The sequence below is a fragment of the Mesitornis unicolor genome, unplaced genomic scaffold (assembly GCF_000695765.1).
Source record: "Mesitornis unicolor isolate BGI_N332 unplaced genomic scaffold, ASM69576v1 scaffold11096, whole genome shotgun sequence".
Taxonomy (NCBI): domain Eukaryota; kingdom Metazoa; phylum Chordata; class Aves; order Mesitornithiformes; family Mesitornithidae; genus Mesitornis; species Mesitornis unicolor.
Window position 1 is genome coordinate 56,141 of NW_010191693.1, and position 12,258 is coordinate 68,398.

The window sequence follows — 12,258 nt, forward strand, 5'->3', positions numbered from 1 at the left end:
TGGGTAGGACAGGGTTCCTCCCCAGAGGAAAGGATGTGGCTGTGACATGCGGTGCCAAGCATGAGAAGGTGGCACAGAGTATGAGGGAGAGAACAGGTCACAGAAGGAGCAGATGCCTTGCAAACTTGTAAACTGTGAAGGAACTGCATTCCTCTGTCCTTTCACAGGAATGCTGTTCAGCAATCCTCCCTGCCCAGGAACACAGTCCTCTGCCCTCCAGGTCTGTGCTAAGCACAGCATCTGTGCCCTGCAGCTTCTTTAGGAACTTCTGCCTCTCACCAGGGCAGCTTGGAAAGGAGCTTCTAAGCTGCCTTCAGCACTTGCACCCTCAGCAGGATCCCTCCCTGGGGCTTCTGGTCTCATCCAGCTGAGACTGTGCCTCCTTGCATTTAGACAGTGATCCCTTGTCATCAGCCTGGAGCTCTTCCAGAGCCTTGGCCAGGTTCCTTCAGCTTCCCCAAACTCCCCAACACACAGGTCCTTCCAATTTCTCTGGTGCCCCAACACCTACTGTGGTCTCACAGCAGGATCCATCACAAATTACTTAAATTTAGAATACTTTTAAGCACATTTTTACAGTCCCCTGCTCATTTGGCTGTGAAGAAAACCTTTCACACACACTCCACATACAGGGATGCCTATGTGGACCTCAGTGGCTGAAGAAGGCACTCCTAAGAAGCCAAATGAGTCCTCAGCTGAAATATTAACCCAAGTAACACCAGGTCAGAGTGGAGTTCCAGTGCTGATCCTTTAAACACAGCTCACTTATACTAGCATGCTTATCTGGTGGTATGTAGCAGACCAGAGAGACTGAAGAAGCTGGGTATTAAAAAAGGGAACACACCAAGAAACTTTCAATGCTGGCAAAACATAATGCCCCCACTGTCCCCAGGAGAGGGGTACAAATGACAACGCTTTTATTCTCAGACCAATGCTTTGAACTACTTTGCAGGCACTAAATATTTAAACAAAATTAAACAGAGAGCCTCCCACACTTCTCCAGAAAGAAGACGACACTCCCAGTGGCCCCCATCCACATGACAAAAAGTTTGATCTTTTACTGGTAGCAGCTATGTTTTTATAACGCAGAAATCTGCAGTATGTTGAAATGTGGGTGCAGCATAAAGTAAACTGAATCCAATACCAAAGTAAATAACACAAGCACCACTGTATTAGTCATTCATTCACTTAGTTCTCTGCAACTCCCAGTTAAAAATAAATTAAAATTTAATTTAAACTTAAAAGTCAGTGACCCCATGGTTCAACCAGACAGAGGAAATCTTAAAGAATAACAGCTGACAAACTCAAAGTGCCTTGCTTGGTAATGAACAGACCTGGCAGCAGGAACATTAGCCTGTATCCAGGTCTAACCAAGACTTGGTCTTCCTCCATCCCTCTAAAAGCCAGCTCCCCAGGGCAGGGGTCAGGACTAGGTTCAGAGGAGCCTGCTGCAAATGCCCTCTCTGGTGAGGGTAGAGAGGAAGCTCTAACATCTTCCATCAGCACCAGAGACTCTATGGTGCACGTACAGGGAAGAAGGCTTGAAAGGACAGAAGGCACTTGAAGGCCCATCCCTTGCCTGGCCTGGGACCTGTGCTGTGTGCTTAAAGCTGTCACAAAACAGAAGAGAGACCTTACCATCATCAGGACTCAATCTTCCAGCCGAAGCCTTCCTCCGAACCCTGGAAAAGAATAGGCAATACGCATGAGACAGCCAACAAACCCCACTGCCTTCCAGCCATGGCAGGATCATCCAGGACACCAACAGGTAAACATGGTGCAAGCTCTATAAACCAAATAAACAAAGTACTGTCTGGACTAGGCACGGCTCAGCCATGACTGCTTGCTGTCCACCTTTCCAAAACAACAGAGACGGTAGGGTTTTTTAAGCCCTCAATTTTCCATCAGAGGCTGGACAACCAGTTACATGATTGTCCCATCCCACACTGCTCAGTGTGTTGGGAGAGACTCTCAGATCACCTTCCCAAACCCAACTTGCCTGCTCAGGGGACCAAGCGCGTAAGAATCTACTGAAAGGGCAGAAGGAGCTAGGGGCACGCATCAGCATGATGCTTGATTAGCCAATACCATCTCCTTCAATGCAGGTCTGAGGAGCTGGCTGATAAGCATGGTCCTCACAAAATCAACCTGCTTTTTGATGAAAGCTTTATATGGCTCTTCTCATGCCAACCTTTGCCCAGTAGGGCAAGAAAGAATGTTGAATAGGCCTCCTGCCTCTCAAGCCTCCACACTTTGGACAAAGGGTTTGCTTAACCATTGTCACTGTCCTCACAGGCAGCTTTTAGGCTACTGTCCCTCTCCTGCCCCTCCAGTCCATTCTCTCACTCCAGAAGACATGAAGGTCACCTCCAGTGAGTGACAGTGGACCCTTGGGCAACTGGGAAGTTTAGCCTTTGGTTTTTTTGTTTGTTTGGGGTTTTGGAGGGGGGGGGTTGTGCCTTAGAACAACCTGTCACAGTAGCTGTGCCCAAGTTTACCTCAGATGCAGGTATTTTCCTCAACACAAGCCCAGGCATTGAGGTCTGGTACAGGGGAGCCAGGTCAGGAAGGAAACCAGCACTCTCAGGACTCCAAGGTCCTGTTTGGGTCACTGCCACTTACTGCAGTACTTGGTCCAGCACTCTGAGCAGGACCTTGGTTCCCTGATGCTCTGACACTCCATATCCAGACTGGCCCCATCACAATTCCCACCTCCCACCCAGTGTCCTCATATAAGGAAAGCCAGGGGTGGGGCACTACAAAAGCTCGAGGGCAGAACCTTAGGTTTTCATCATTGCCATGATCCCCATAACAGAGGAGGAAAAGTTTTCTTGCAGGAGACCACTGAGTAGTCATGGACTTGTTTGGCTGCTTTGTTCAGATGCTTGCCACCCCATTTGCCCTGAATTCACTGCAGCGTGAGGCACCTCTGAGGATGAAGAGAAACAGAAAGACTGTTCTTGCAAAATACCCTTGACTTACCTGATGTAGTGCACAAAAGCAACCACCACTGAGCCCAGGTAAAAGGAGAGGAAACTCAGGAAGCTGAAGAACATGGCCTGGACATAAACAGACTCTGAGGAAAGAGAAGGCATCAGTCAGCTCACAGAGCAGAGACAGCCCCTCTCAGAGCCAGCGCTCCTGTCCTGCTCTTTCCAATACCACCTGGTGGCAATGCCCAGACCAAAACAGTCCTTCAAGATCCATCTACTTTCTTCAACAGGAATCGCCAGAGTCTGTTGCAAGGTCACCCCCCATTTCTTCATCCCCTGTGCCACACAGCACTTCCTGGAAGGGAACAGGGCTGCAATGGTTTTGACTCCTCTGCTGGTGCTTTCTGCACCATTTCATCAGAGGGCTGCCAGCCCAGCCATACCCTTCAATGCAGAAGTGCCAAGTCCCCTCACAAATCTGCATTGCTCTACACTGACTTTTAATAGAGGGCACAATCGTCACTTGAAGGTTCTTCGTCCGCTGCAGGTTCCAGGTACGGTTGACATTCCCTGTGAAATGCAAAGTGTACAGCAAATGTAAAAACAATCAAACGTTAATAATCTCTGGTCTTTATCTCAGTCCTCCAAACTTGCAAAACCACCAAGGTCTGCCTTTTCACTAAAATCCGTGTGTGGTTTTGCTCTAAAACTTTCCCAGACTTGGGAAAAACACAGCCTTTTCCATACATTTCCCACCTCCCACTCTATCCACAGTCTGTTTTTCAGACTAGAAATCCCTGCCTGAGTTTTCCATACATTGCTCAAATCTGGATGCCTGAATCCCACAGGCATCTCATTTCCTATTCCCCAAAGGGCAGTTTCTGTCACTACAAATACAAGTACACAGTTTTCACCTCTGGCCAAAACTGCTGGAAAAACGCTTCTGTGCAGGATGTCATGCTAGAGACTTGCTATGTTTCAGCAGGGCTTAGCACCTAGTACAGCTCTGCTGACAGCTGTAGAATAAGAGAAAGATACCTGGAAGGTGACAGTTCTTTTTTTAGGGTGGGAACTGGGGGAGCCCAGTATATCTGTTGGTTGCAGTCTTGCTTCTCCTACAGGGAGAAAGCCATCCAGCTTTAAGGCTAGGAATGTCTCTGGTCTGAAATGGGCTCCAGCTTGCCACAGGGACAGCTGCACCCCAACTCCAGTTTCACCCACCACATGAGTGGTGGACGCCTTGCTTTTATCACTGCCCAAAAGATGGACACAGTGTTTCCTGGCTGGGATGGGTATTAGAACAAGTCTCTCATAAGATCACTCCCCAAAAATTACTAGTTTTTCCTGCTACCCCCAAGTCAGGAGACTGTCTTAATAGATAACAGTTGGAGACGATGCCATCTGGGCCTCCATGCAGGCAGAAGGACATATAATACAGCAGTGGAGAATTAAAAATAATAACAAAAACGCTAAAAAAAAAGCTGTAAGCTACACTGACTGGGTGTCTTCAGTATCTCCCAAGACACAAGTGACTCCTCAGAAGAGCACATAACTCCAGCAAGCCAGGTTCTGTGCTAGCCAGCACTTCCAGAGTTGGTCAAGACTTTTAACCTACACAACAATATTAAATTTATACTTCACTCTTCCTCACAGCTACCTGGATAAGACAGAGCTATATAACCATCCCGGGTCAAACTGCAGGAAGATCCCCAGGGGCTCCTGCTGCTCCACCACCTGGATGGAGCAACCAAATCCACCTCCCAGCATAACTTACCATGAATGGAAGAAGGCACAGAACCCCCACAGGCGTAATCCTCTGGCTTGATGACAAACACAACAAAGAACTGCTCACCTGGGAAGTCCTTTCTCTGCATGGGAGGACAGAAGACAACAGAATCTATGAGAAGTGAAGCAGATTCTCCCTTCTATGCAAAGCAGAGGTGGTGACCCACAGGGCCAGAGATCAGGTTTTAGTTGCTAAACAGGCACCAGCCTTACTGAGACCTGCCTGTTCTGCACAGAGCCTGGCTTCTGGGGATGCTCCCCTCATCCTTGCTGACAGTAAGCTGACCAAGTTCATTGGTATACAGTACAGCAGTGTCCCAGTACAAGCAAACCAATGCTAATGAATTTATTTATTTATTTAGTGCAAACCATCTGCCTAAGCTTTGCTTGTTATAAGGCCCTACTACCACCACTCAGTGGTGGAAGAGCCAAGGTTCAAACAGAAGACACCTGGCTGCAGCCACTCTGATCTAGAGCCTAAGACATAACACACCTACCTAAGCAAATGTAAGCAAGGTTTTGTAGTAAAAGGTAATCTCTCTTCTTCTGAGATCAGCTGATCTAATAAAAACAAAGGGTCACAGCCATACCAGCATCAACAAAATAAAACTAAGGATGCAGAAGACAAACTGTTGGGGAGAAAACAACCAAGCCAAAACACAAACAACCAAGCAAAAAAAAATAATCAGTGTCTCACCTGCACTGTTATAGCTGCTTGCTTTGTCATAGACTGGTAAACACCATTGAACTCCACATTATGGTCCAGGTCATACACTGGGCACTAAAACAAACACAACTAAGGGTTAAACCAGGGACAAAATCCAAACAAATTTTGCAGGGAGCCAGTAGGAGAACAGAGAGTACAGAGCAGCAGAAAAAAGCCCTGCTTGGGGTAACAAAGGTAACAAAACAACCAGAACCCATTCAGAAGTTACAAAAGCCACTCTGAATACACTGCTCACTGATCTTGGCATTCTCACAAGAGGGCTGCAGATTAATCCCAGATGAGGATTCAGCCAAGCTGACCACTTCTCAATCCCTACAGGGGAGTGCATACACTCAGCTGTACACTGTATCACACACATTGCAGTCTGCATGCTATATGCCAAGTGCTTGCCCTCATTTTACTCTTTGTACCTGACAGGTTGAAAATCACCTGTCACAGTCTCTTCTCCTGCCCTTGTACCATTCTAACAGAGGGATGTGGGCAAGAGTTGATGTTACACCTTTCTGTCCTCAACCCAGGTATTAAAGACAACTGCCAGGATTTCAGAGCCAGCAGCCAAGGCATCTTGCACCTCTGTCACCACCTTGCTGTTCCCAAACCGCAGGTCTCTGCATCATTCAGGGAGGTGGGAAAGGGGGAGAAATATGGTGCTATTTCCCAGCTGTGAGCTACAGACAGCCTCCATGGCAGGGGACAGCTGCTGTCCCCTTCCAAGGAAAGGAGATGAGTAAGTGTGGAGATAGGAAATGGAACTGGAGAGGAGGAGAGACCTCATGTCTGGAAATCAGAAGTTCTCCATGCTGCCTTGAGCCAGAGGAGAGTCAAAGGAACAGCACTGTCCCCTCCCTCAGCCACCAGCATCCCACCCAACACCGCTCCATGGAGAGATGGATCCATGTCACAAACCTCAGAAGGGGAACATGATAACAAATGCCCTATGGGAAGGCTGCAGAGGAACAGCTTGCTCACCTATTTGCAACAAAATCTCTGTATGAGTTGCTTGAACTCAGCACCTCTGTCTTTGCCTCCTTCACACAGGATTTTCTTTCCTCTTTCAGATGCTCCCTTCACCACCACCACACCCTCCTCACAGCAGGACACAGAGCTCCAGCAGGCAGCTCCTTACCCTTCTCCACTTAGACTTACCACAATATCCTGGACGGAGACAACTGAGCATGGGTAGACTGCATCAGACACCACTTTAATAATGACTGAATTGACATCCTGAGGAAACTTGTACAGAAAATACTGAGGAGAAAGCAGAGTACTGAGAGTTATGGTCCAGAAGTCATCCCTGTCAGTAGCTTCAGAGCTTCCTTAACATATCTGAACAGCCCAAGCTGGGCTTTGGGGTTGGATGTGAAAGTCTTTCACAAAAATTCAGATTTCAAATATTAGGACTTTACACTACAGAAAAGCAGATTAAATATTTACAGACAACTCTCCCCTTTGCACAGCTCGTTGTTGGACACACATCTTCAACATGCAAGATACAGCATACCTTCTGCTCCCCTTAAGCTTTTTTCTACCTGATCAAGCTAAAGTGACTTCATTTTACAGCCTACTCCATTTTATGTTGCTATGAGCAATTTCCAGATGTTTCCATACTGCTGGATGTATTTTATATGGAACATATCACGGAGTTTATCTCAGACGGGCTGCCTCAAAGACAGACTGTGGAAAGTATTCGGTCAAATGTTTGAACTCTGTAAAGAGTTTCATAAATGCATGCCTGATGTAAGTTGTAGGATTTAGGATTTTGGGGGTTGTTTGGTTCTGAGAGCAGGGGATAATGGCAGGTTCTCTTCTCACTTCAGTTTTGAAAAAATTCAGATGCAACTCAAAAAAACTGGGAGAGAATAACATCTACTAATATTCCTACTTTTCCTCTGGGGGCAAGGAATGGCATTTGTTGTGTTTCCATGCTTTGAGCAGGCCCACAGGACAGTCTGTGGGGTCAGGAAATGCCCTTCCTGTCCCAGCAAGGGTCTTTTCAGATTTGGGCAAAAGATGTCCCAGGCAACAATCATTATTTCCATGTTTTTCCAGAAAAAGCACAACGTACTACAGCAGCCAGCTGCTGGAGAAGTTGGGTTTCTGGACCTGCCCCAGCAGGCAGCCTTGTCGTAAGGGCTCCCACTTGGAGCCCAGACCCTGAGAGCTCAGGCTCACAGTCACAGCTACCGTGAGGGGCTGATAGGCCCTTCATTCCACCTCAGAGGGGATGCAAGGCTGAGGTCTGCCACCAGCCACCTTCCTCCCTTCCTTGTGGTCATCTGGCAGCCACTGCTGCCACCCCAGGACAAGCATAGGCCACAAGGATGGAAACTCTGGCAGCTTCTGCTCCAAAACCATAACCTGAGACATTCCCAGCTAGCAAGCTCCCTTTATGCCACAGAAACATTAGTGCTGAACCAAGGCAGGCGTTTTCCATTTACCTCCTCTCTTCCTGGGAAGGGTCCCAGGAAGCAGGGCCCCCAACTGGAAGGGCAGGAATAAGTAAGAAATCACCCAGGCTTTTTCCAAGTTTGCCTGTTTCTACTAAAGCATTTATTCTCAGCACACATCTCCAAGCAGGGTCCCTTCACTGCTGAGGGAGCGCTTCGTCCAACCACAAACCAAAAGGTCCTTACAAACCAAAAACTCACCAAGCTGGTTTCTTTAGCGGAAGCAAGAACGCTGGCGGTCTGAGCGCCTTGGTTTGCCAGGTGCACTATCCTTGGAAAGCTTTAAGTCCCTGAGGAAGTCACCCATGAGGGCCCTTCCATAATTTTCTTTTTAAGCCACACTTACATCAGAGTACAGAATTAACATAAGGGGCATTGAGACCTACAGTTCTCTCCTGCACAGACTGTGAGTGGTATAAACACATCTAGATAATACTCCTGCCCTGTATGAGCATATCTGATTTCTCTTCCTGTCCTCAGGCATGAGCTGGGTTCCAGATACCGATTCCTTCACTTGTTACCCTTAGATTTTTCCAGTCTTAGAGTTATTCCAACACTCATCTAGATTTTGAATTGCCCTTTCTTTTTTTCTTCCCCTTGCAGACTACTTAATACTTTGATTTGCAAAAAACACAACATTATACCGATTAAGAAGCACTCATCTACTCTTTATATCTGGCCTATAATTTAAAAAGTCACTAATCTCATATTAACTGTGACAAATAACAGATCAAAGTAACAAAGTTAACTCCAGACCAGATCCTAAACCCCCTACATTCGACTCATAAGTTTCTAAGGGGGTTTATAAAGAGCCACCACCATTCCCTATGCTGCTTTAGTATAAAATACCACACGTATCTGCAAACCAGTTTATGATATCTGACAGCAAAAAAGATTAGCTGAGATGCCTGGTAATAGGAAACCTAAAATTAAGTGGTGTTATTAACAGTTATAGCAAGAAGAAAAATGGAGTACCAGACAGCCTGGGTAAATTACATACTCTGCCAGCTCTATGAGCTCCTGTATCGCTATAGTTACTGTCAACAGCATTTGCATTCAAGAGAGGACTTGCAGTATCTGCTGGGCTCTAAACAAGGCTGCTCATCTGAGTGTGCTGTACTTGTGTGCTCTCTTCTGAACTAATAACCAGACTTATCAGGCATTTCATTTATCACCTCACAACTTGACTTGCTGCCTGAAAAAGGAATAGCAGTCTGAGCTCTGTTGTACCTTTACAGCTTACTTATATTTCTCCAGTAAAGACTGCATCTTGGCTAGTCACAGTAGGGCAACTGAACCAGCACTGGCTGGAGCAAGACATAGGTGCACACCATCTCACTTCCCATGAAGTGTAGCAGTCCAACAGACTCTGGACTTCTGTACATTTCTGGAATTTTCTGAACTGCAGATACCAATCATTTGCTTTGGTCATGGCTTTTGGTTCACTTAAGTGCTCTGCAAGAAGACTCAAACATGTTCCTACAGGGGCTGAGGCACTGCTTCACTATATCCACAGAAAATTCAACAGTAAGGAAGTTTCCCTGCATTCTAAAAGGGAGATGACCTAGTCATATAAAGCTTTTGCAATCTCCAAAAAAGCATCACATCAACTAACAGTATGTGGTAAGACATACAAGCAATGCCACACAGGAATTCTTACCTGGGGCTGGGAAGGACTGGCAGTAAAGTTAAAGGCTTTGTTGGTCCTAGAAAAGAAAAAAAAAATCCACACAAAAAACTTGCAGAGTTGGAATACACACAGACTACCTTCATGTTAAGCAAAATTAAAAATAATCCCTTTTTCTTTGGGAAGGAAAAAAAAGAAAAGAGTAGGTAGATGGACCAAATCTCTGTATAACAAATACATGAAGAAATTACATTTGTATGCTCACATCCCAGCTTACTCAAGTTGGAAGTTCTTGAGCCTGGTGACTAGCAGCTCATATGCAATATTAAATGGTGCCATGGAAGCGACGTCCACAAATATAATCTGGTCAGAGGGTCCCGTCTCAGGTGCTGGCTCAGAGGGACAAAGGGTCCGACTCACTTCTTGGTAATTGTAGGTCCTCTGATAGCTACAACAGCCAGGGGAAGGAGGGAAGGGAAAGTTGGAAGGAAGAAATAGTTAAAGAGCTGTTCTGCAGTTCAAAGAATGACATAATTTTTCCCCTGCTCCCACAACTGAAATACTAATCTGAAAGGCCAAGACCATTAAGTCTTTTATTTAGAGCTTAAACTCCACCTCGGTTGCCTCTTGTGGTCTGCACAAGGGACTGGCCATCCGCAGCATTTCACTTCCCTCAAGGCTGCCTGTGGCATCGGCAGATCCAGCACATCTAGCACTTTGCTGAAGCCCAGAGCAGCCACTGCTGTAAGCACCCCCTGCATCAGGCAAGACACTGCAGGATACCTGCTGTCTGATGCCAGGATTTCAGTCACAGGATGAAGCTTCATGTCTGAGATGGTCTAAGGTATCTGCAAAGTCTCAGTACTTGCAGCCTCACTAGCTCTGAGGTTGCTGAAGCTACAGAGCAGCATGACTTTTATAAAGAAAACATTCCAAAGCAATCACCACCTCCAGCATAGACCCAGTTTAGGTGTACCTGGAGTGAGAAACAGAGGCGAGCCCTTACTCCCCAAATGCACTATAACCCAGCAGTTAGATTGCTCTTTTGAGAGCTTGTTCAAACCCTGCTCCAAACTAGAGCCCAAGAACTACTTGCACGCACTTTAAGGCACTGTGAAAATGACAGCAATACCACTTGGTAGATTCTAGTGACACAGTCAGATCCCCAGCAGACAAGCTTCCTGGTACTCCATGTACATATTTGAGAAACTAAATGACTAGAGCAGGCTGCCAAATAAGAGGTTATCTATCAAATCCTGGTCTTCCTACATTCAGCTGACAGTCAGCAAGCATGGTTTGCAACCATGCAGGCTACACAAGTAACAAGATCTAGCACCAGAGGAAGGCTGATGCTGAACACATCTGGCAGACAAGTGTGTTACAAGGAAGAGAATCCAGTACTTACAGGCCTCGAAAAATTAGTGGAACCTGCCACGACAGCACTCCCTTCTGCTGGCGAACTACAAACAGGACAGGATATTGGAGGTTCTCGGAGCTGCTGTTCACATACACCCGCACTGCATCTACCTTTGGGAAGAGAAAGTAGAGTACAGACAGGTGTTACAGATTTGTGTTAGCTAAAGACAAAGAACAAGACAGCTCCAAATCTAGGCGGGAGAAGCCTGTCTCCCTTCCTCAGTCTGACCTAGATGCTGGCAACATCCACAGGACGATCAGCAGTGTTTGTCACTGGACTGGTTATTCAGATCCAGAGGTCATTTACCAAAGTGCTTCCTTGCTGCTGCTCTAATCCAGAATCACAGCCCTGTCCTCAGCCCAGAGGTGACTGTCAGACAAGACAGAGTGGACAAATTCAGCTGATGTAAGAGGAATACAGTTCAGTAGCTTCCACATTCCAAATTGGGAGCAATCTGAATAATTTATGTTACAAAACTAAGCAAAACACACACAAAACTATCCAAGGCTACCACTGAGAATTTTCTTGCTTGGACCTTTATTTACCCAACTCAATCAACATTACTGGGAAAGCCACAATGATGACTGAAGACAACCAGAATAGTTAGGGATTAAAAACCTGGCTCTGCTGTAAATGATACTGAGATGACCACCACGTCTTGAAAAATTAAAATGGACTCTTACTAGATCAAGAAAAGACTTTTCATAGATATCTCAGCTTTATACCCTTCAAGAAGAGTAAATGCAGAATGGGGTGCCACCTGAAAAAAACATACAGTTAGTAAAGTAGCAGAAGGGCAGCTACCTGAGATTTCAGCTTATGCTTACACTGAGGACACCAGGTTCAGAAAAAGGGCTTGCATCTGCAATCGCAAGTCTAAAAGAAAATTTCTTATTTATTCTTGTTTAGTGATTCTGGGCTCACATGGGAGTTCAGTTTACTGGAACAAAACACCTTCCTGAAAACCATGATCATTATCAACTCTCCTGCCATCAAAAAATGTCATGAATAATTTAATTAAAATCCCTTTGAGATAGAAGGGTATACACTGGAAACTTTTTCCATTGCCTTCTGGTTTCTAAACCCCTCCAATACTCTTTCAGCATGCCTTCCAGCTTTTCCTTCCAGTCACAAAAACTATATATGCAATTTTGCTTCCAAGTAAATTTCACAGTAGGGTGCTAAAAACAAGTTAAGAAAAACACCATCACAAAGCAAAACTCGCAGGTAACATCTGAAGGGGATCAACACAGTAGGCCCCCACCACCAGACAGCACTGGAAGGTTACCCTATGGCTTCCTTAGTCTCTGGTGCTGCACTTG

General features: G+C 46.0%; 1 protein-coding gene across 1 annotated transcript in view; it reads right to left on the bottom strand.

Annotated features, from left to right (window-relative positions):
• Positions 1–11,046, bottom strand: part of SIDT1 (SID1 transmembrane family, member 1) — a gene marked incomplete at its 5' end in the record, with an annotated part of 26,808 nt that extends 15,762 nt beyond the window's left edge. The window contains 9 exons of the mRNA XM_010186830.1: positions 1,639–1,682; positions 2,983–3,076; positions 3,432–3,503; positions 4,708–4,801; positions 5,416–5,499; positions 6,592–6,693; positions 9,553–9,598; positions 9,797–9,967; positions 10,925–11,046. Coding sequence (XP_010185132.1) covers positions 1,639–1,682; positions 2,983–3,076; positions 3,432–3,503; positions 4,708–4,801; positions 5,416–5,499; positions 6,592–6,693; positions 9,553–9,598; positions 9,797–9,967; positions 10,925–11,046 — 829 coding nt within the window. The remainder of the gene's footprint in view (positions 1–1,638; positions 1,683–2,982; positions 3,077–3,431; positions 3,504–4,707; positions 4,802–5,415; positions 5,500–6,591; positions 6,694–9,552; positions 9,599–9,796; positions 9,968–10,924) is intronic.
• Between the last annotated feature and the right edge of the window lie 1,212 nt (positions 11,047–12,258).